General features: G+C 43.8%; 2 protein-coding genes across 3 annotated transcripts in view; one reads left to right on the forward strand and one right to left on the reverse strand.

Annotated features, from left to right (window-relative positions):
* Window positions 1-13,073, forward strand: part of MAP1B (microtubule associated protein 1B) — a 98,651-nt gene extending 85,578 nt beyond the window's left edge. For both annotated transcript variants that reach the window (XM_047862671.1, XM_047862679.1), the window contains 3 exons: window positions 324-6,834; window positions 9,984-10,222; window positions 11,413-13,073. In XM_047862671.1, the coding sequence (XP_047718627.1) occupies window positions 324-6,834; window positions 9,984-10,222; window positions 11,413-11,568 (6,906 nt within the window). In that variant the 3' untranslated portion in view covers window positions 11,569-13,073. The remainder of the gene's footprint in view (window positions 1-323; window positions 6,835-9,983; window positions 10,223-11,412) is intronic.
* Window positions 13,074-21,290: 8,217 nt separating this feature from the next.
* MRPS27 (mitochondrial ribosomal protein S27) overlaps window positions 21,291-25,090 on the reverse strand; it is an 86,825-nt gene continuing 83,025 nt past the window's right edge. The window contains exon 11 of the mRNA XM_047870247.1: window positions 21,291-22,547. Coding sequence (XP_047726203.1) covers window positions 22,308-22,547 — 240 coding nt within the window. The 3' untranslated portion in view covers window positions 21,291-22,307. The remainder of the gene's footprint in view (window positions 22,548-25,090) is intronic.

The raw sequence follows: 25,090 nt of genomic DNA on the forward strand, positions 1-25,090 counted from the left end.
TGGTCACTGGTCCTAGAACTGGAGCAGCGGTCTGGAGTTCCCCTCCTGGGCAAGAACAGATGCCATAGGGGTCCCAGAGGAGGTGCTGGTGGTGAGAAGGGGTGGGTGAGGCAGAAGGGAGTGGTAGGAGGGGTCAGTACAGAGGCTATTCACCTACCAGAATGGAAATATTTCTGCATTTACCCAACTAGCATCTCTGAAATCAGCCCTGTGCACACCCAATGATCCTGTAATACTTAGTAATGGATGGAGGTGATGGATCAGTGATGACAGTCACTTAAAACTTTTCTTTCTTCCTTTATTATTATTTTTTTAAATCCCAGATTGGGGAATTACTGAGTACCACCCATCCTGCCAACAAAGCCAGCTTAACCCTGTTCTGTCCTGAAGAAGGGGACTGGAAGAACTCCAATCTTGACAGACACAATCTCCAAGACTTCATCAATATTAAACTCAACTCAGCTTCTATATTGCCAGAAATGGAAGGACTTTCCGAGTTTACTGAGTATCTCTCAGAATCAGTGGAAGTCCCATCTCCCTTTGATATCCTAGAACCTCCCACATCGGGTGGATTTCTAAAGCTCTCCAAGCCTTGTTGTTACATTTTTCCAGGAGGGAGGGGCGATTCTGCATTGTTTGCCGTGAATGGATTCAATATGCTCATCAATGGAGGATCGGAAAGGAAATCCTGCTTTTGGAAGCTCATCCGACACTTGGACAGAGTGGACTCCATCCTACTCACCCACATTGGGGATGACAATTTGCCTGGAATAAACAGCATGCTACAGCGGAAAATTGCAGAGCTCGAGGAGGAACAGTCCCAGGGCTCCACCACAAATAGTGACTGGATGAAAAACCTCATCTCCCCTGACTTGGGAGTTGTATTTCTCAATGTACCTGAAAATCTGAAAAACCCAGAGCCAAACATCAAGATGAAGAGAAGCATAGAAGAAGCTTGCTTCACTCTCCAGTACCTAAATAAATTGTCCATGAAACCAGAACCTCTCTTCAGAAGTGTAGGCAATACCATTGATCCTGTCATTCTTTTCCAAAAAATGGGAGTTGGTAAACTTGAGATGTATGTGCTCAATCCAGTTAAGAACAGCAAGGAAATGCTGTATTTTATGCAGCAGTGGACTGGCACCAACAAAGACAAGGCTGAACTAATCCTGCCTAATGGTCAAGAAATAGATATCCCAATTTCCTACTTAACTTCAGTCTCCTCTTTGATCGTGTGGCATCCGGCAAACCCTGCAGAGAAAATCATTCGAGTCCTGTTTCCCGGCAATAGCACCCAATACAATATCCTGGAAGGACTGGAAAAGCTCAAACATTTAGACTTTCTGAAACAGCCACTGGCCACCCAGAAGGACCTAACTGGCCAGGTGGCCGCCCCAGCTGTGAAACAAGTAAAACTGAAACAGAGAGCCGATAGCCGAGAAAGTCTGAAGCCAGCTGCAAAACCACTTCCTAGCAAATCTGTGCGAAAGGAGTCTAAAGAAGAAACCCCTGATGTCACAAAAGCTAATCATGTGGAAAAGCCGCCCAAAGTTGAAAGCAAAGAAAAGGTAACAGTGAAAAAAGACAAGCCAGTAAAAACAGAGACCAAACCTGTAGTGACTGAAAAGGAGGTGCCGAGCAAAGAAGAGCTGCCTCCGGTGAAAGCTGAGGTGGCCGAAAAGCAAGCCACAGATGTCAAACCCAAAGTCTCTAAGGAGAAGACAGTAAAAAAGGAAACCAAGGCAAAATCTGAGGAAAAGAAAGAGGAGAAAGAAAAGCCAAAGAAAGAAGTGGCTAAAAAGGAGGACAAAACACCCATTAAGAAGGAAGAAAAACCAAAAAAGGAAGAGGTGAAAAAGGAAGTGAAAAAAGAAATCAAGAAAGAAGAGAAGAAAGAACCCAAGAAAGAGGTTAAGAAGGAAACCCCACTGAAGGAAGCCAAGAAGGAGGTGAAGAAGGAAGAAAAGAAGGAAATTAAAAAGGAAGAAAAGGAACCCAAAAAAGAAATTAAGAAACTTCCTAAAGATGCAAAGAAACCATCTACTCCTCTATCTGAAGCAAAAAAACCAGCTGCATTAAAACCAAAAGTGCCCAAGAAGGAAGAGCCTGTCAAAAAAGATTCTGTTGCTGCTGGGAAGCCAAAGGAGAAGGGGAAGATTAAAGTCGTTAAGAAGGAAGGCAAGACACCAGAGGCCGCAGCTGCAGCCATTGGCTCTGTGGCCGCTGTGGCAGCTGTGGCGGCAGCAGCTGGAATGGCAAGTGCTGGCCCTGCCAAAGAACTCGAGGCCGAGAGGTCCCTTATGTCATCCCCTGAGGATCTGACTAAGGACTTTGAAGAGTTAAAGGCTGAAGAGGTCGATGTAGCAAAAGACATCAAGCCTCAGCTGGAGCTGATCGAAGACGAGGAGAAACTGAAGGAAACTGAACCAGTCGAAGCCTACGTCCTCCAGAAAGAGACGGAAGTCATCAAAGGCCCTGCCGAATCTCCCGATGAGGGGATCACCACCACTGAAGGGGAGGGTGAATGTGAACAAACCCCTGAGGAACTGGAGCCGGTGGAGAAACAGGGGGTAGACGACATTGAAAAATTTGAAGATGAAGGAACAGGTTTTGAAGAATCCTCAGAGACTGGAGACTATGAAGAGAAGGCAGAAACTGAGGAGGCTGAGGAGCCAGAAGAGGACGTTGAAGAAACCGTGTGCGTGAGCACCTCCAAGCACAGCCTCATGGAGGAGGAGGAAAGCGCAAAGGCTGAGGCAGATGTGCACATCAAGGAGAAGAGGGAGTCTCTGGCCAGTGGAGATGACCGAGCAGAAGAAGACATGGATGAGGTGGTGGAGAAGGGAGAAGCTGAACAATCTGAGGAGGAGGGTGATGAGGAGGACAGAGCTGAGGATGCCAGAGAGGAAGAATATGAGCCTGAAAAAGCCGAAGCTGAAGATTACGTCATGGCTGTGGTTGACAAGGCTGCAGAGGCTAGCGGTGTCGAGGATCAGTATGGATTCCTCACCACATCAATCAAGCAACCAGGAGCCCAGTCTCCTGCCCGAGAACCTGCATCTTCAATTCACGATGAGACTTTACCTGGAGGCTCAGAAAGTGAGGCCACCGCATCTGATGAGGAGAATCGAGAAGACCAGCCTGAAGAATTCACTGCCACCTCTGGCTACACTCAGTCTACCATTGAGATATCCAGTGAGCCCACCCCAATGGATGAGATGTCTACTCCTCGTGACGTGATGAGTGATGAGATCAACAATGAAGAGACAGAGTCCCCATCTCAAGAATTTGTAAACATCACCAAATACGAGTCTTCACTGTATTCTCAGGAATACTGCAAACCTGCTGTTACATCACTCAATGGATTATCTGAAGGATCAAAAACAGATGCCACAGATGGGAAGGACTACAACGCTTCAGCCTCCACCATCTCACCACCGTCATCCATGGAGGAAGACAAATTTAGCAGATCTGTTCTACGTGATGCTTACTACACTGAAGAGAAAGACATGAAAGCCAGTGCCACGTTGGTGATCAAAGACACCATCTCAGCAGTTTCAGATGAAAAACTTAGCCCACCCAAGAGCCCATCCCTGAGTCCATCTCCTCCATCACCCATAGAAAAGACCCCCCTGGGTGAACGTAGTGTGAACTTTTCTCTGACGCCCAATGAGATTCAAGTCTCAGCGGAGGCAGAAGCAGTCCCAGTGTCTCCTGAGGTGACCCAAGAAGTAGTTGAAGAACATTGTGCCAGTCCTGAGGATAAGACCCTGGAAGTGGTGTCTCCATCTCAGTCTGTAACTGGCAGTGCTGGCCACACACCTTACTACCAGTCGCCCACTGAAGAGAAATCTAGTCACCTCCCCACAGAAGTAACTGAAAAACCACCAGCAGTTCCAGTGAGTTTTGAATTCAGTGATGCCAAAGATGAGAATGAAAGGGCTTCCATAAGCCCCATGGATGAACCTGTGCCTGACTCGGAATCTCCTATTGAAAAAGTTTTGTCTCCTTTACGGAGCCCTCCCCTAATTGGATCCGAATCTGCATATGAAAGTTTTCTAAGTGCTGATGACAAGACTTCTGGTAGAGGTACTGAAAGCCCCTTTGAAGGAAAGGATGGAAAACAAGGCTTTCCAGATGAAATAAGTCCCATCTCTGACATGACTTCTACTGGTCTTTCACAAGACAAACCAGAAGAGAAAAGCACAGACTTTATACCAATAAAGGAAGACTTTGGTCAAGAAAAGAAACCTGACGATGTTGAAGCCATGAGTTCTCAATCTGGATTGGCTTTAGATGAAAGAAAATTAGGAGGAGATGTTTCTCCTACACAAATAGATGTCAGTCAGTTTGGGTCTTTTAAAGAAGACACTAAGATGTCCATTTCAGAAGGCACTGTCTCAGACAAGTCAGCTACTCCTGTTGATGAGGGTGTAGCAGAAGACACATACTCTCACATGGAGGGCGTGGCCTCAGTATCCACAGCTTCTGTGGCTACGAGCTCATTTCCAGAGCCAACAACAGATGACGTGTCTCCTTCTCTGCATGCTGAGGTTGGCTCTCCACATTCTACAGAAGTCGATGACTCCCTTTCTGTGTCTGTTGTGCAAACGCCTACCACTTTCCAGGAAACAGAAATGTCTCCATCTAAAGAAGAATGTCCAAGACCAATGTCAATTTCTCCACCAGATTTCTCCCCTAAAACAGCCAAATCCAGGACACCAGTCCAAGACCACAGATCTGAACAGTCCTCAATGTCTATTGAATTTGGCCAAGAATCCCCTGAGCACTCGCTCGCTATGGACTTTAGTCGACAGTCTCCAGATCACCCTACAGTGGGTGCAAGTATGCTTCACATCACTGAAAATGGGCCAACTGAAGTGGATTACAGTCCTGACATGCAGGACTCTAGTTTATCACATAAGATACCACCAATGGAGGAGCCGTCCTACACCCAAGACAATGATCTTTCTGAGCTCATCTCAGTGTCTCAGGTTGAGGCCTCCCCATCCACCTCTTCAGCACATACCCCCTCTCAGATAGCTTCTCCTCTCCAAGAAGACACTCTATCTGACGTCGTTCCTCCCAGAGATATATCCTTATATGCCTCTCTCACCTCAGAAAAAGCGCAAAGTCTAGAAGGAGAGAAGCTGTCACCAAAATCTGATATCTCTCCACTCACCCCAAGAGAGTCCTCTCCTTTATATTCACCTAGCTTTTCAGATTCTACCTCTGCTGTCAAAGAGACCATAGCAGCTTGCCCCACTTCCTCTCCTCCACCGACGGATGCAGCATCCGCAGAGCCCTATGGCTTCCGTGCCTCGATGTTATTTGATACGGTGCAACACCAGCTGGCCTTGAACAGAGATTTGACCACATCTGGCATGGAGAAGGACATTGGAGGGAAGACACCTGGTGACTTCAGCTATGCCTATCAAAAGCCTGAGAAAACAACCAGGTCCCCAGATGAAGAGGGTTATGAGTATGAGTCTTATGAGAAAACCACCCGGACCCCAGATGTGAGTGGCTATTACTATGAGAAGACAGACAGTACCACAAAATCCCCATGTGACAGCAGCTACTCATATGAGACCATTGAGAAAACCGCCAAGACCCCGGAAGATGGTGGTTATGCCTATGAAGTCACTGAGGAGACCACACGGACCCCTGAAGAGGGTGAATACAGCTACGAGGCAAGTGAGAAGACCATGAGGACCCCTGAAGTGAGTGGTTACAGCTATGAAAAGACCGAGAGGTCTTCTAGAAGGCTCCTGGATGATATCAGCAATGGCTATGATGACTCCGAAGATGGCAGCCACACGCTTGGGGATTCCAGCTACTCTTACGAGACCACTGAGAAAATCGCCAGTTTCCCTGAGTCTGAAAGTTATTCCTACGAGGCATCGACGGCAACTACACGAGCCCCTGCTACTTCCACCTATGATTATGAAGCCGTAGAGAAAATCACTAGAACCCCACAAGCATCTACGTATTCCTACGAGACTTCAGAGCAGTGCTACACCGTAGAAAAGAAGTCTCCCTCAGAGGCACGCCAGGATGTTGATTTATGCCTTGTGTCCTCCTGTGAATACAAGCATCCCAAGACAGAACTCTCACCCTCCTTCATTAATCCCAATCCTCTCGAGTGGTTTGCTAGTGAAGAGCCAACTGAAGAGGCTGAGAAGCCTCTCACCCAATCAGGGGGAGCCCCACCACCTCCAGGAGGAAAGCCACAGGGGCGACAGTGTGATGAAACCCCTCCCACCTCAGTCAGCGAGTCAGCTCCATCCCAGACCGATTCTGATGTCCCCCCGGAGACTGAAGAGTGCCCTTCCATCACAGCTGATGCAAATATCGACTCTGAAGATGAATCAGAAACTATCCCCACAGACAAAACTGTCACATACAAACACATGGACCCACCTCCGGCTCCCATGCAGGACCGCAGCCCTTCTCCACGCCACCCTGACGTGTCCATGATGGACCCGGAGGCCTTGGCCATTGAGCAGAACCTGGGCAAAGCTCTGAAGAAAGACCTGAAAGAGAAGACCAAAACCAAAAAACCAGGCACAAAGACCAAGTCATCTTCACCTGTCAAAAAGGGTGATGGGAAGTCTAAGCCTTCTGCAGCTTCACCAAAACCAGGGGGCTTGAAAGAATCCTCAGATAAAGTGTCCAGAGTGGCTTCTCCTAAGAAGAAGGAATCTGTGGAAAAAGCAACAAAAACCACTACCACTCCGGAGGTCAAAGCTGCACGCGGGGAAGAGAAAGACAAGGACACCAAGAATGCCGCCAACGCCTCCACATCCAAATCGGTAAAGACTGCAACTGCAGGTAGGTGGAAGGGTGCCAGTGTCCTGATACGGTCCACAGCTGTTCCGCCTTGACTGGAGTCTTTGAGTTGCTATGTAACTTGGTCCTGGGAAGGAGAGAGGGTATATCTCTCCCTTCCCTTTTACTATTCTCTTCTGCCAAAAGGTGTGGATCTCAGCCCAACGTGGCTGCAGGCTTGAGGGTAGTGTAGCATATTGCCCAGAGCGGCTCTGATTCTCCAGGTAACCACTGTCTGGGTTTGCTCCGTCCTGCAATACAGTGACCACAGTCTTGTTCTAAATCTTCAGAACCAAGGACATGTGTTTTGAAACTCCTCTGGAAGCCTGTGCTGGCACAGGCCTCAGAGTCAAGCTAAGGTGACAAGGCCAGGAGCTCCCAAAAGCCTAGGGAGAGCCAGAGTGCCAAGCCAAGCCTGGTGTGACCGGTGTGGGCCCAAGATTTAGATTTAATTTTTTCATAAAGAATTTTTTTTCAGTGAAGTTATAACATTTTTAAAATAAAAGTTGTAACACTTAAAATTAAAAATTGGAAAATTTTTAATGAAAAAATCACCATTTTAGACCTACATCCACATTAAAAGCAGTGCTATTTTCTTATTGGCCAGGGAACATCCTAATTTCAGCTGGTCAGTACCCAGTACAAATTGAGAGAAGAGCATCAAAGTCTCTTCTTATCCCCCTCTAACACCACAGTCTCACTCATAGAGAGTCAGAATTCTGTTCCAGGTTGAAATTCAGTTGGCAGGAGGAGATATCCCTGACTTCTGATCATTCCTGTTGGTAACAGTTCCCTTATTCATCAAGTTCTCAGTGATGACCTGGGTCTTCAATGGCCCAGCTTCATTTTGTTGCTTCAAACCAATCATAGGGTTTTGCATTAATACATTTTATTTCCTTTATGTAGTTATTCAGGGATTTTAGACCTCTATTCACAAAGTAATAAAATTGACCTAGACATGTAAAGCAAAAAATGACTTAAATAACATTTATTCATTTATTAGGGAAAAATCTGATAGCTGAACTGTGGGACTCTCAAATTCAGTACATTTTAAGAAGTATCACTTAAAGTTGCCAAGTTTTGCTTTAAGCAACGTGGGGGATCAATTTCAAGCTTGACTTCTCGTCAGTTTTCCTCTTTGTACATGCATGCAGAAAACAAACTGAGTTTGTTCATGCTCAGAATTAATGGAAAACCACCAGGTAATTAACCTCTTGGTCTGAAAGAGTTGGCACCTGACCTGTACTTAGGGGAACACAGGAAACCCTTTCAAACAGATAAAAGCCAACTGAAATTTGCTATCAAACTTGCCAAATATATACATTCTAGCCCACACAATTGTTTTTTTTTTAATTTTTTTTTGTCATTTAAAGAGATATTCTCAAGGCCAAGTAATAAATAAAGATGAATTAATTTGAATTTACTTTTCCAAGATTTTTAAAACAACGAAACTGCATTATTAATTGATTTTTAAAACAAACCTGGGTTGACTGCTGTCAGCTTCCCTCAGTTTGTGCTTCTATGAGCAGCGTTCATTTGGTGTCGATGGTAGTGATTTCGTGCGCAAGAAAAACTTGCATTTTTAATTGTTGGAACTGTAACTCACAAGCTTCTGTTATAAGTCAGAATTCTTTGATAGGCCTAAATATGGACATCCTAAACAGCTTTAGCTTACATTCTTTAAAATGGCTAGGTATTCATTAAAATGACTCCGTTTAACCAAATATCAGTTTGGCTGATTCTCATCACTCGCCTCTACAAGTAAAACTGGACAAGTGATGGAATTCACTGGTGGTTTTGACTCTGGGGTGACAGTCTTTAATGATCCTATGGAGAAAGGAAAGAGGATTAAATATATAGGATCCAGCTGGTATTTTAAATGACTTTATAGTAGTGGTCTCAACCCAACTGCACATTAACATCATCCGTGATGCTTTTAAAAGATGCTGGTGCTCAGACCCTGCCCCAGTCCAGTGAAACCAGATTCTGGGGTATGGGGCCTGGGCATCAGTATTAAGCTTCCTAATCGATGCTAATTTTGCAGCTAGGCTGAATAACCACTGCCTTAGAATGCTAGTTCTATTACTGTTTCAAAAAGTTTAAACCTTCTAACCAGAACAAGTCAGAAAACCATCTCCTCAGACAAAGGTGCCAGGAAGGTTTTGGGTTAATCTGAATCTTTACTTTGCTTGGGCTCTCTTTCTTTCTTTTAAATATTTATTTTGAGAGAGACAAAGGCAGAGAGAGAGAGTGAGTGAGCAAATGGGGGAGGGGCAGAGAGAGAGAGAGGGAGGGAGAGAGAATCCCAACCAGGCTCCCCGCTGTCAGCATAGAGCCCCATGTGGGACTCAATCCCACGAACTGTGAGATCACGACCTGAGCCAAAATCAAAAGTTGGTCACTCAACTGACTGAGCTACCAAGGTGCCCCTGCTTGGGCTTTCTGATTTAGACCAGGAGTTTAGACAGCCGGATTCCCCTTTCCCCAGTCTGGTATGTCTTGATTGGCTAGAGAAAGCCCAGTCTTTCCGAACCTTTCTCTTGCCAAAGTTTGGTAGCCAACCTTGCCTAGGGAGAGATGTCTCACTTTTCAGAGGACTGTGCTAGGAGAGAATACAGCATTTCATCAGTTTATGAACAAGGTTGAGTTCTGGGGCCTTGGAGATCATAGGAGGTTAAGATCTGAATCATTTACTAAGTCAAATGTTGGGGTTTAATATTCAGCTTTGAGTAGAGTTGCTATCACATGAGATCCTAACATGGATTACTAACATTGCTTAACCATGGTTTGCCAAATGCAGAGGATTCCTTTTGACTTTCAAAATCTATTAGATCATTTTCCAAATTAGGGTGCACATTAGCAGCTTTTTGAGGAGGAATATTACTATCTAGTTCCATCTTTTGGGAAGGCCTTTAAACTCTCTTCCTTTCTAATGGGTTGTCCACAAAGGGAAACCATGCCATTCAACCATGTTGTATTTTCTCAAGTTGCCAGTGTTAAATGCCCTATACAAGAGAGAGAGAAATGTCCAGTGCCCCCTTTGGCATGTCCTGCAGGACCTCCTTGGGGAATGAGTAGGGAAGGAGTACCAGACCAGTGGGTCTCTTTGCATTTCTGTGACCCTGGCTTTTCTCTTTGTTTATTTACCAAAGGACCAGGAAACACCAAGCCCTCCAAGCCCTCAGCTGTGCCTCCAGGCCCCCCTGTGTATTTGGACCTGTGCTATATTCCCAATCACAGCAATAGTAAGAATGTTGATGTCGAATTTTTCAAGAGAGTGAGGTCATCCTACTACGTGGTGAGTGGGAATGACCCTGCTGCTGAGGAGCCCAGCCGGGCTGTCCTGGATGCCTTGTTGGAAGGGAAAGCCCAGTGGGGCAGCAACATGCAGGTAAGAGCCCTGGACAGTATCTGCACTGCACATGGAGCTGTGTCCAGAGGCAGAGGGGAGGAAACGTGTTTATCGCATAAGGTGCCCCATGGGTCTGTCACACATGAGATATCCAGAGGATGAAGTGGATTTCACACAGAGGAGACAGTCTAGAATATTATTCTTGGCACCACCAATAACCATGCCTGGGGGGAAAGCCACTTCACCATCCTAAGGCATAATTAACTTATCTACAAAATGGGCCCAAGACTACTTGCCCTTCCCCCTAATATACCAAGAATATGTGTGTATGAGTCAAAATGATATTTCTATGTGAGGGCTACTAAGGAACTGTCTTTACTACTTTGTGTTTCATGAATAGACCAAAGCTGGGGGCATGGCCATTTAGAAAATCACCTGTCCATGTGAAATCCCACAGGAGGAGCACTGCTAACATTGGTCCTCAACAGGACACTCCTAGCTCACATACATCCTAACTTGCTGTGAACCACTGTGTTATTCTGGCTGTGACCTTCGCTTATCTCAGTTTTACCTGTGATTTTGCACTGCCACGTAGTAAAATGTACTTGCCTAATATTAATATTAAATAGAATTATTTGGTAGTTAACTATATCAAGTCCCATGAGAAGCACCCAGTGGCCTCCTAATGAATATTACATGGAATTTTTACTATTCAAACCAGTACCCACCCACCATTGCCAGCTGCACACACACACACACACACACACACACACAGATATGAATCTTTGTTCTCAGGATGAAGTATTAGTTACACACAATTGGGCAGCACTGATAACTAAAGCTTCTGGATTTAATCCTCCATATCTTTAATGCAAAATTTACCAAGTGTGTTAGAGGAAATACAAGCAATTCCACCTTAACTGAAGCCCTTCTTCTCTTACCACTAAAGAATTGAAAAACTGATGATGAGTAAAGATGAACTAATTGACTAGTCCTGAGTTGCTTTTGGTTCTAGTCTTCATCTCTCCCAGAAAAACTTCATTTTTTGCAGCTTTATTTTGATTCCTGGAAAATGTAACTTGAAAAGTCCTTTGTATGTCTGGGGAAAAATAGAAAATTTTCCTTTCTTCCCCCTTTTTCTTTTAATGGTCTAATACCTTATTATTGTCTTACTTTTGCATCTCATTTCTGGCTCTGCCCTTAAACAGGTATTTTCTCTCTCCCTGCAGGTAACCCTGATCCCTACCCATGACTCAGAAGTGATGAGGGAATGGTACCAAGAGACCCATGAGAAACAACAAGACCTCAACATCATGGTTTTAGCCAGCAGCAGCACAGTGGTTATGCAAGATGAATCCTTCCCTGCATGCAAGATTGAACTGTAAAAGCCAAGGCCAGCCACACCACAGGATTTGAACTTTGTTTCCAGAAATTCTTCAATTTGAAACCACCTTTTCTAAAATGTCAATTCATCTAAATAAGTCACCGAACTATTACCTGCCAAACGCTATACTGTGTCACGGTGATGCAAGTCACTAATATTTCTTAGTTTTTGCTGATTGCTAAGGGAAGTAACAGTATTCCCACAGTAGGGTTCAAGTTACTGCAAAATTACCTACCCCAGTTCATCTCTGCTAAACATTTGGAAACCATGCACTAGCAAACCCAACTGACTTCTGCTAGGTAGAGGCATTTGTCTTAGAGAGAGCGAGAGCGAGAGAGAGAGCGAGAGAAAGAAAGAGCGCGCGCGCACAATGAGAGAGAACACAGGAGAGAGAGAGGATGAGAAAGAAAAAGAATGCAGGAGAAGGAGACGGAATGGTAGAGTGCGGGTGAGATACCCAGAGAGAAAGAGAGAGAGCAAGGTGGGGTAAGGAGGAGAAAATAACCAACGCTTAGGTCTGCATTTTCTCAGGCAGTCTGTATTCTGTAGTCTACATACTAAACATTCTCAACTTGTGTCAGTCTGAGTCATCAAAAAGGTCTTAATTTTCTAAAACAGGTTAGCTGGAAGGAAACAAAAAGAACAAAATTCGTTATGAGGGCATGTGAGATTTTCACGCCTTAATTAATAAGCTCCTTCAGTTTGAAGGCTGCACACTGACATAATGTAGTGCATGTAGACTGGATATGCGAGTGATTTGAACCCCATTCAGAACTCTCAGACTCTTCAGACACACGAGTAGATTGATCTAAGGCATGCTCCCAGCATTTGTCCACCCGGTTAGTCCACTCTGAGTCGATGAACCTGCATGCAGAAACACCCAAGTCCACCCCAATTAATAAGCAAATACCAAAGCGGTTGGGAGTACATACGGTAGACAATTTGCCTTAGAAAGTGACTTGAATGTACAAAGATACTTGATGCACTTAATTTTTTAACGTGAGACCGCAAGTTTATAAAACATCCGTGTAGGATTATAGATACTCCAGTTAAAGGAGCAAGCGTGTGCGCGTGTGGGGGCCCTAGAAGCTGATCTGATTGGTGCAGTGGTTTGATGCTGAGTCACATGTGTTGACCTCCACCTCAGTGTACCTGTGGCCCTCAGCCAAACAAGTTGAGCCTTTCATAGCTTCTTTACTACTGCAAGTTCCAAGACTGAAATGGCTTCTATGATCAGAACTGGGAAAACAGCGAGTCTTATGGTGGAAGAGGTTCTCGGCAAGTGTACAGTATTTACCTTCCTTTGTCTTACGTTGGCTTTTTGTTTTTGTTTAGTTTTCCATTAATTTCAGCATAATTATGGGAACAAGTGTACAGAATTTTTTTTTTAGATATGTGAGAACTTTTCATAGATGAACTTTTTAACAGGTGTTTTCATTTACAGGAAAATGCAAAGAAAATTTCAAGTGACAGTCTTTTTTTTTTTTTAAGTCTTTCATAAGACAATGAAAAATGTTTTTTGAAGTTCTGGTGAGATTGAAGTCTGATATTGCAGTAATATTTATTAAAACCCATAACTATCAGGAATAGTGATACCTCCCACCCCTTGATTCCCATAACATAAAAATCTGAATATGTGTTATTTGAGAGTGGGGGAGAATAGCATGGTAGGCTACTTTTCTAGGCCTTTACATCACCCAGTGGTATTCTACATACTTCTTTCAAGATCTTTAACCATGAGGTAGAAGAGCCAAGACAAGATCAAAGAACCCTAGCAAAAACTTGCTGTGGGATTTCCTTTTCTGGAAAAAATGTAGAAGAAATAATTCATTGAAAGCAAATGAATTCCCATCTCCTACGATTCATCACGTAGAATTCAGAGATCATTTCCATCATTGCCGTCATTGAACTATGAACCTGGAAGCCAGATCATGATTAAAACTGACGTCAAGTTTCAAGTTGCAGATCAATGCACCCAGTGTTCGGATGTGGCAAACTTCTCAGTGACAACTGTGCTGTGCTCTGTCACGTTGTGTTTCCTGCAGACTCTTAAGATCTATGGAGTAGTGAACAATGACCTCATTTTATTTTCTATGTTAGTTATTTATTTCAAAATTAACATTTTAGTTTATTTTTGTCTGATAAGTGTATGTTTTGCACTGCTAACTACTATGAGGGTTTAAACAATGCTTCTTCAGGGTCCCTTCACTGAGGACCTATGCAGTCTACTTAATGCTGTGAATTACATTTTTCAAATGTTTTAATTTTTTTAAAATTAATATTCTATTTTTTTTAGGCTTCTCTAGAAATGCAGCTTTTATTTATTACCCCACTTCTTTCAAATCCTTAAGAACAACACATTGATAAAGGGTACAAAAACTTAACACAAAATGGAAAACTCATTGTAAAAAAATGGATTGAGTATAAACTTTACTTCAAACTTATTTTATGAGACAACCTAAGATACTCATGATAGTAGTTATTTAATAATTAGTTATTAAGTTGAGTCAGTTGGATCCATGTAATACATGGGAAGAAAAACTGATTTCCGGCCTTCTTGCCAAATCCAGACCGCTGGTTGATTTTTCTTTGATAGAAGAGGGAATTATTTTCTGACTTCCCAAATTAAAGTTATTTAACAGGTGCATTATTTTGCTTTTTAAAAAAATACAAACATTTATAGCCGATCCTCGATAATAAGCATTCTATCTTACTCTTCTTTTTTTCTTCTTTTTTTCTTCTTTTGCTATGGGAGTTAATGGGAAAAATATACAAAAGCTGGCACTGGTCAGCTGGCTCTTTTTCCTATGAAATAGATCAGTACCTTTTTCTACCCATTGTTCTCGGTGATGACCACAGAGCTTGAGTGTACCAGGAAAATCAATTAAGTGCATTGCAGGTTTGCTCCTGTCTTTCCAGACATCTTTCCTACCTGTGTGACTAACCTAATTTTGCTAGTTCCATAAATACACAATTAGTTTAGTAACACCCATCACAATGTACCATGTACATTCATGGTGAGAGCTAAGGATTGACACAGACTTCTAGGAGCTTTATTCATACTGATTCTTTAATCCAATTGTACAGATTGAATATTTGCGTGAAAGGAATTTACACTCTGTTTAAATGATGAGACTCCATCAAGAGGACACTCATGATCATGAACTTTTTGGTAGTATTCTTAAGCAAAATACAGAGACTAAATGTTAGAGATGATCCTCCACTTCCAATTTTAATGAATTCTATCCCCTTTCTCAAAACCCAATCCCTGTGCATGCTTTTTCAGTCTTGTGGTGGGACTGGATACAATGACTGACCTCCCCCCCCCCCCCAGGCCATTTTCCATGAAGTTCAAAAAAAAAATTTTTTTTTTAAACCTTACATATCCTAGTGAATGGTTTCCCCAGTGTATATGAATGTTTTAAGTGTCTCCAATAGCTTATGCAGTTTAGGAGCTTTTCAATACTCATTTAATAAGATTCAGTCATTTGCTAATGAAAATTCTACCACCTTCCATTTTCTGTTACCAAATTTCAGCTCTCAGGAGCTGCTCTATAATTCTGAAATTGCTTTTCTTGCCTCTTTAGTCACCTGTCACAGGAGGTTCTTGCTCGGTAATGATATTGTGAGTTAGATTAATAAGTTGTTTCTTCTGTTTTTTTTAATTTTATTTTTTTATTTTTTGTGTGCTTCAGATTTAGAAGATTTGTTTCCATTTGAAAGGAACTGTAAGCTTTTATCTTCTAACCAACTGAACAACACACCAAAAGCAGCCTAGGGACGAGCATTTCTTTGAAAGCAATTAGGTTATTCACCTGGTATTCAAACTATTTACTATTTTAAGAATCTGACTTTATTAATTTAAAAGGCAGCATCAAAAACTGAAAAGGAAGGGAAAAAAATAAGTAGCTTCTCTGCACTCGTTTGGAGCTCCCCAAATGGGAGCCATCAAGATGAGGCATCAAGACCGGGCTGCCCTTTCAAGAACACCATGCAGCGGCCGTTCAGAGTCCTGCTTACCCACGCTGTACGCAGCCCTCTTTCCGGCCCCGGAAAGTCTTGAGCCTGGCTGAGAAGCACCTCCACTCCTCTCTCTTGTTCTGAATGGTGTTTGTGTCAGTCTGCAGCTGTGTATGGTATTATGTCTTATAATCCTGCATCACTTCTATCCTATCCAGTCATATCTAATGTAGAAAATTAGTTTTCAGTGAAAGTAATATGTAGTGCTTTTATGATATTTGTGTGCAATATCCCCTCTTCCATTGAGGATATTTGATGTAAAAGAAAAAAAAAAACTCAGTTCCACAATAAAATACAAAAGTGGCAAAAGTTCATGTGTGTGCTGTGCTGTCTTTTGTGTCCTGAGTCGGGCTCATCAGTTGGGATTTGCCACCCACAGTAGGGGGGGGGGGAGGGCGGAGGGGACACATTCATTCATGAGGGCTGACTGTCTTTTCAGCGGCCCCCTGGCTTTTGGCAAATTGCAGAGAGGGCCTTGCTACCATTTCAGTAACTGCTAACATCGTTCCCTTTCCTAACCAACCCCTAGAGAATGTTGGGGCCTAAGGACAGAAAATGGGAGGTGAAGGAAAAAGATAATTACCATTACTGCTTAAGAAGAACAAGTAAATAGACCAGTGTAGATGAAGGGGTTATTGGGAGGGCTTCCTATACAAAGCAAAAAGCAGGTTTTGATCTTAACTCTGCCACAGCCAGCGGCCTGACCTCAGTCACTTTATCTGTCAGAAGTTCCTTTACTTACCCGTAAAATGAGAGGATTTGACAGGATGGTCAAACTGGATAAATCCCTCCCGAGACTGACTTTCTGGGGCTCTACAAAGCCATCATATTCAGTAATTACATCCAATACCTTATCTCCCTCTTGCTTTCTTGTTCAGTTACAGAATAGGCTTATATAACTAACATAATACTCTGTGGATTTGACTGACACCCAAGAACTAAAAGCTGTTTAGGAAAAGTGATTACAAATAACAAAGGGTATCTGAAAAAAGAAGGAATTCCTCTTAGTCATTCAAATGATCATTGTACCTTCACTCTACCCAGTGGTGGGTAATACTGTGGGGATAAAACGAAAGTGCTGCCCTAAACTGACTGGAGTGACAGGCTTCTGAAGTTCAAGGGTGCGCCTTGGTGACATAGGAGGAGCACCAGAAGTGATGTCTAAGCTGAGACCTGGAGTGTGCATGCATGGGTGTGTGTGCATGTGACAGGACATTCTAGACAGAGGCAACAGCTCACACAAAGGAGCAGGAGCAGTTATGTTGGGCAGCTCGCTCAGCTCACATCGGCAGAGTATAGAGTAGGAGGCCTTGGCATCTCCATTTCCTCCATGTGGCCGGACAAAATATGCCCACGAATGCTCAGCAGAGATCTCCAGGACACGGTCCTGTCTTCAGAGATGATCCTTTGGACTCAAAAGGCTATAGCATCCTGTCCTGAGTCATAACGACGTCCCTTTGTTACATACACTCCTTTTGATCTTAATATTGTGTCTCCAAAAAACTATGGGACTTTACTGACTGGCCCCATTAGAAGTTGCTGTTTGGCAGAAGGAACTCGGAAATGCCTCCAGAAGTTCAAGGGTTAAGCAGGTGAGAACTCAGGATGGAAAATCATCATCAAGAGGTTTTAATTACATCGGTCATACTAAACATAGTTATTTTCTATTCCACTGCCCAACTATTCAGTTCCAGGAAGTGTCTGGCCAGATCCTAGGGTGCGGGACCATGTGGGTTAGCCCAGGTCTGCCCTAGTTTGGGCACTGCAAGTCCTGCGTCTCAGGAAGGCGGCAGTCCCAGGGAACCCCCCCAACCGTTGTTCACACTCCCCAACACTCTCTGTGTGTTTATATCCCACTCCCTCCAGACCCAGGCACAGCAGGGATGGAGAAAGTTAATGCCCTTCCAGCTGGTCCTTTTCTAGACATTGGACGTAGTAGCTTCCTTCAGTTTTTTTCTGGTCTTCCAGGCAAATCAGCAAAGGTCTGGTAAGGTACTGACTCCACCTTCTCTCTCTTTATAATTATAGTGCGAATTCCAAATGTTTCTCTGTGTCCTTACAATGATTGTTCAATAAACTCCTCACTCTTGATTTCTTGGACTCTTGCATAATCCCAGATCACCATTTCCTCTTTGATCTTATCCTGTGCATCTTGAAAATCTATTGGAGTCATATATGCAGATTGACTTTTGGTCACCCCAGGTTCCTTTAATATGAGCAGTTCTTCTGGGTATTTCTCGGGGGGGGGGGGGGGGGGCGGGTACCTGGCAGTGTTTTCACAGATGATGCAGCATCATAATGACGCCTGCTTCCTGGGGTGATCTCACCATAAAAAACAGGCACAGCTCCATTTTGTGGCTCAGACTCTCCTCAGTCAAACCCAAACTGCATGTTACTGTAATGCAGTCTCATGGATTTGAATGCCACATGTAAGCTGATGACTTTTACAGTTTGTATCTCCAGTTTGTACCTCTTTGGTCTCCAAACTCATATCCATCTGTCAATTAAGAGCCCCGTGTGAATGGCCAATAAGGACATTTAAAATAACCCAAATCAAATTTAACATGCCCCCAAACAAATCCCTAATTTCCCCAAACTCCTTCTCTCCCTAGGCTTTTCTACCTCAGGAAATGGCAAAGACATTACTCCACGTGGCTCAGATAAAAAATCTCAGGAGAGTCTGTGGATTCTACTTTCCAAATTCACCCAGTCCTACCCCTTCTCCTCACATTACTGTAACTACCTTTGTCTAAGCCTGCCATTTCTCTCCTGGATTACTGCAGTAGCCTCCTAGCCGATCCTCCTGTCTCCACGTTCACTCACCACAAAGCAGCTAGACCAGCAAACCCTCTGAAAATGTTACATCAGAGCATGCCACTGGATCCTTCAGATGAGTCATCTCAGAGTGAAGGCCAGCACCCTTCCTAATGGGCCAGGAAGACTTATAGCATCTGTCCCTTCCCTTACCCGTCTCTCTGGCCTCTTCTCCAGCTCCTGTCCACCTTACACTTTCCACTCCAGCCACACCGACCTCCTTGCCAGTTGTCTGGCACTCTAGGCGGGCTTCCATCTGGGCTCTGGTTCCTCTGTCTGCTGCGCCTTTCCACAGGTAACACCGTGATTCTCACCCTCATCCCCATGGATCTTTCTTCAATAGTCATCTTCTCAGGAAGGCCTTCCCTACCCAGTGTTCCCTTCCTTTCCTTGCTTTGTCTCTCTGCCACGTATTACCACATGACATTATTATGTACTTATGAATTGACTGTTGCCTTCCATAGAATGTATGTGCCATGAAGGAAGGGATCTTGGTCTACTTTGTTCCTTGCTGTATCCTCAGTGACTATTTTAATACTGCCCGACACATAATAGGTATTCAATAAATATTTGTTGAATGAATGAATGTACTTAGTCTCAGACTGGCACAGTGGTTATATGCTGTGATTGTTGGAAAGTGGGTTTGGAATCGGACAAATTTTGGTTCAAGCACTGTGAACCCACTTACTAGTTGTGTGGGCCTGGGCAAGTCATACGAGCCTCAGTTTTCTCCTCTGCAAAATGAGGGTAATAATCCCTGCCCTGCTAGGCTGTTGTAAGTAGGTAGAATTAAATTAGGTAGAAAGGGGCATTCACAAAGAGGAGTTGTTGAATGTAATTTTTGTAGTCAAGATGGGTGCAACAATAAGGCAGAGCCTAGGAAACACAGACATCCTAAAGCGGCCCAGCATACGGTTATTGGAGGAAGATTTTAACGGGCATTGGTTTTACTCCACATACTATTTTAGGCATATTAACCAGGGAGGGTATTTTAAAGATTAGAATTTTGCACTCTGCAGAGATGAAGGATCGTGGAAACCAAAAAAGCAAGTGACATTCTCTTATCACTGGGTCCATCAGAGAATGTACTTCTTAGAAATCCTTTATAAATCTTCCCTGTAGTCCTTGATCTAGCATTTAAATCCTAACATGGAATTTATTTTCAGATGCTTCTTACAAGAATAAACTTTGTTTTCTGAACATGTCCAGCTCAGATCTGGAATCCCTAACATTCATATATAATAAACACAGCCTAAGAGTAAACAGCCTAAGAGTATTAAACAAAGATCCCAGTGGTAACCGCCACAATCTCAGGGGCATTGCTACTATCATTTTTGGACTTCCTTGACACCATACCATAATAGCATCCTCATGGCAGTGTGCAATGTCAGCAAAAAGGCCCACTCAATGGGGGGAAGGAAAGGTTATTTTCAAGCTAAGAAGCCGTTACTTAGAATAAAAGGCAATTTCCCTGGCATAATGATGTTGAAAAGCATTCCCCATTTTCTAAGGTAAGATTTTATAAGTAAAAAATTTATCATTGTCAGCGTTTGAAAAACTCAGCTCTGACGACTAATTACCATTTAATGAAAATACCATCACACCACATTTTCTGCTTTTATGATTCACTATAGCCAAAGCTCTCTGAGCCCATTTCAAACTTTATCCCTTCCTCACCACGCACTCCCAGCAAGGTTACTGGGTGCAATGGTGTTGAGTCCCACTGACTCATAGGCCACATCACTGCAGATCCCCAGTTATATATTGCCATACAGCAAAATCACATAAATCATCATTTACTCTTTTCCATAATAGACTCTGTTTAGGAAGAATAATGGCCCACCCTATATTACTGCGTATTTTATACTCATTTAGATAAGAAACTCATTATTTTATTAGTTAAATATTAAAATAATTAGATATGTTAATTATTTTTTTAGCTTGAGAAATGCCATTTGTAAATGAGCCATTTGTACACACGTGCCCGTGGATGCCCTGCTCACACACCCTAGGCCATGGCTTCTGACCTCAGGGCACTACTGACATTTTGGACCAGATACTTCTCTGCCATGGGGGCTGTCCTATTGCATCGTACGATGTTTAGCAGCATTTACTCACTAGATGCTATTTGATTCACGGTGAAAAAATGACTTTAATAAACAAATTTTGGGGGCCTTTGACTGCATGTAAAACCTACAACAAAAATACCACGCACGTATCTGATATCCACGGCCAGCTACGAGGTATGAAAACAAAACGCAAAGTCTGGTGCCAAGGCAACAGAGCCCGAGAGGAGAGTAGGGCATTTCACTGCTGCTCAGCAGTTTTCATGCTCCCCACTCTGGTAATACTGGAAATCAAGTGCGACAGGGACAGATGGGGAGGAAACAGAAGGCCAAATTATGAGCTGAAGTATTAACAACATGCTTCAGGCCGTGATGGTCAGTAATTTACTGAGCAAAGGGGCCTTCTGATTTATCTTGAAACTTCCTCTGGATATAAGGGAGTGGCTGAAAAAGCCCAGCCCCTGATCAACTAAAATGTCACAAGTGACTTTTGGTCATGACCTTCTACCTAGGTACGACTCAGCTTTGCCCACCCACAAGACCCTGCGTTGGACGTGGCCTGCAGGTATGGATGGACGTAACACACAGGGTGGGCAGCAGTGCCAGCCAGTTTCCTCATTCAAGAATGGGATTGCTCCAGCCTCCATCACAGGGCTGCTTGAGGTGTCGGCACAGTTAGTTCTCAAAAAATGTTACCGGGTGTGGTGCAAAGTCTGATGGAGACGAAAGGTTAAAAATTTGTTGTTCACAATCAGAATCACCATGCTGATGGTGTGACTTCCTCTCTCCCTCCCTTCCCACAAAGATAAAGAATATACCAAAATAATCCCAGAACATTTATTTCCACAGGTTCTTGATTAAAAGAGCACGACCTTGAATAAAAGTATACCACTGTACTTACAGGCAAATGTATACAGCAAGCAGGAGCTGCCCCTGACCCCTTTCACAGAGAAACTTCAGGAAGGAATTTCCACTCCCTGGGAGGTTCACAGTTAATGTCTCCAATGCACTACAAGCCCCATCCTGCCTCTCGTTTTCTCCTATTTCTCCAACGGCAATGTGTGTTCACAAGTTGCACATGTGTGCATGTGTGGACACAAAAGGCTCACTTTACCTCCTTGAGGAAGGAGCTGAGACAATGCTTTGGAAAGAAGTTACCCCAACGTGATGGAGAAGCCAAGCTCAGGAGGCTTCAGAGCTAGAGTTATCTTTCTCCTCAAAAACGCTTCCATTCTAAAAATATTACTGTGGGTGCCTGAAATTTGAAAGCCAGTGGGTTCATGGTGTCATGTTCATTCCTGTCCTCAATTTCTTCCCAGTTTAGGTCTGCAGAGCAGAGACATGGGGGAGGGAGAAAGTGAGATGTGTGGGTGTCCCACACCCAGCTCAGGCTGGGAGGACACTGAGGGGGAGGAGGCCTCAGGACGTGCAGTTTGCCTGCTGGGGAGAGAGGCCACTCAGAAGCCTGTGCTCAAGACCAGGCTGTTCAAACACGGTCTCTCCCTCCACCACTGCTATGTATCAGGGACTTTCAATGTTCAACACTGATACCTGACCCCGGAAACCCCACCATAAGCCTTGATAGCACCTTTTTAAGGTGTTTAGCTGGGGCTTCAGTCTGATCACCTGCCACTCAGAGCTCAGCAGCCCTCCTAGGCATCTGATGGGAAGTCACAGTGCCTTAATATGTTGAACACTGTGGCTTTCTGTCACAAGCAGCCTGCTTGAGGAAAAGGGAGACGACGGGCAGAGGAAGCTGAGGCTGCCATCATGGTCAGCAAGAATCCTAGGACGGGGCCTAGTGAAGTTCCTCTGTGGGGTCTGGGGGCCTGAGGGCCTGTTAGGCAGATGTCTTTGCTGCCCTCCGGGCCTCATGCTCCTGCTTTGCCTTCTCCCTCTGCTCCTGTTCCCTCTGAATCAAGTGTACCCGTTCCAGATGCCATTGCTGCAGCTTCTGCTCATAGGTTGCGATATCCTCTGCTTCAAAGGTGGGGAGCTGTTCCTTGACGAGCTGGATGGTCAGAGTCAAAGGACTTTCTGATTCAACTTTGCCCAAAGCCTCAAGCTTAGAATGTAAGTCCTGTTGGAAGCGAAGAAAAAAAGAGGGGATGGGGTGAGGGAGGAGGGTGCAGGTGGGAGAATACAAAGAGGAAAAGAGATTAAATCACTTGCAAAATGTCCACACGTTCTGCTTACAGGCAAAGGCACTTTGCTGGGAACGTGTCATGCTGCCTTTCATCTAGGCACTGTTAGCATTTACTTTTTTTTTTTTTTTCAGTCCAGCAATTTTGCTAAGATGCACCACATGTGCTCTCTCTCCCTTCACTCACAAACGGTAAATGGAACTCCATATGCTGTGATTCTATATGTAATTTCTTGTTTTAAACCACAAAGACAGCACGAGTATAACAAATCTACATTTCCACTCTGACTTACACCAAACCAAGCAGCCAACTCCCAGAGCAAAGAACTCTTAAGATGCACACAAAATGGCAGAAGCAGCTGATAAACTGGAGCTAGCCGGTCTGTATCTTTTCCTTCTGAATAAGTGAGATAAATGCTTGTCTACCAGCATTCCCTTCAACAGATGGAAACCAGTGCAAGGAGTTTTTTTTTTTTTTTTTTTACTAGTGGCATGCTAAACAGCTCCCAGGAGTCCATGCACTATTATAAGCTTCCACCTGCTGTGTTCCATTGCAGGTCAACCTTTACAAACTGACTGCCCACAGCTCCATCTGAAATGGCATCTTGGTTTGGTCGGTATTATATTCCTGGAGAAGTGAGGTACTAAAAACACTAATACACTTAAGTGCTTCAGGATGTAGATCATCAAGAGAGAGTCACTAATGGCCCCAGCTCTAGCTTAAACCACACCTCCCCATGTTCCAAAAACAAATGCCATTCACTGGCTTAGGTGATGAGGCCTGCTCCAATAAGGGGAGGAAGGTGGGCAGAATCCATGTGTCAAGCCGTGGCTACAGGCCTAGTGTGATGGGTCAAGCCTATAAAAATGGACCCCGAATTACCTGAGACTATAAAAATCAGGCAACAGGAAGAAAAGGAAATGTACAATGAAAATTATTTCGTTCTGGTATCACTTTCCATGTGGTTTGAGGCCAAGGAGACACCTTGGGACACCAGAATGACAACTCAAATCTGAGCCAGCAAACTTCTGTTCAAATCCCCCATCAGTCACTTATGGGCAAGTTTCTCTCAGCCTGGTGTCATGTAACGTAGGAAAAGCATCACCGACCCGCAGAGCCACAGGGAAGATAAATGAAATGCACTGGTGCCTAATACACGGCTAGCAGCCAATAAATATTTGTCTCTTTTTGTTTTGCTTTTCAAAAAAATGCATCTGTCGAAGAATGAGGACTAAGAATTTAATGCAGCACAGATTTCTACTCTCTTGAGATTAAATGTAAAAAACAAGAGGGGCGCCTGGGTGGTGCAGTCAGTTAAGCATCCGACTTCAGCCAGGTCACGATCTCGCGGTCCGGGAGTTCAAGCCCCGCGTCAGGCTCTGGGCTGATGGCTCAGAGCCTGGAGCCTGTTTCCGATTCTGTGTCTCCCTCTCTCTCTGCCCCTCCCCCGTTCATGCTCTGTCTCTCTCTGTCCCAAAAATAAATAAACGTTGAAAAAAAAATTTAAAAAAAAATGTAAGAAACAAGAGAAAGAGGTGGTCATCTTGAGGAGTGTTGTGGCAGCCTTGGTCAATATGAATATGGTAGATGATAAACTATGAGGCTAAACTATGGATGATTTTTTGTTTGTTCTTCAGCCTTTTTAAATCTGCAAAGTTAAGAGAAACGAACAGGTATGTAAATTCGAAACTTAGCTGCCAATTCTCTGTGTACCAAATATTAACCTTTCTTTCTTAGTTTTCAAATTATAAAAGAGGGACACTGAACAATGACTTTACAGAAGTACCAGGAGAAACAGCTGCTACAAGTACAGTGGAGTCCTCCCTATAACACGGGGAAATAGGTATCCCATAGCTGGTTCAATATAATTACTGAACAGATCTAAGTGTAATAATCAGGCAAAATGACACCTGTCTGTCTCAAAATGACACAACAGGTCAGCTGGCATGGATGGGAAGGTTTTCTGTTTCATGCGAAGAATTCTCCTTTAGACAGCATATTTTTCTCTTTGCACTAAATATATTAAAAACAAAGCAAGGAAGAGGCCAAGGGGTTAACCTCTGAACATAGCTCTTCTTCCCTGACTCTGATCACAGAGGATTTGGGGACATACAGTTGAAAGGTACCAATGGCAGCTTGAGCGCTCAGATCTATTCTGAAAAGACACGGTGGAAACTTGTTCACCTCTTCCATGCAGTCCAATTAAGTCTTCTCAGGGCCTGAGTGCACAACTCAAAGCCAAGCAACAGAAGATACCGGCATCTGATCTCCATCGTACTCAAATTTGGCTTATTTCTACTTTGGTTTTGGGTTATCGAGCATATTAGCGCAATATAGAGAAATGACCAGATCCTTTCCAGCTGGGGATGGAGTCAGGTGACTGCTCTGAGGCGGCAAGCTATTACCCATGCATCAGGCACATGTCAGGGATGAGTGGGTAATGACATGCTGCCCCAGTGACAAAACTGTGACTGATTAG

Source organism: Prionailurus viverrinus, chromosome A1, assembly GCF_022837055.1.
Source record: "Prionailurus viverrinus isolate Anna chromosome A1, UM_Priviv_1.0, whole genome shotgun sequence".
Lineage (NCBI taxonomy): Eukaryota > Metazoa > Chordata > Mammalia > Carnivora > Felidae > Prionailurus > Prionailurus viverrinus.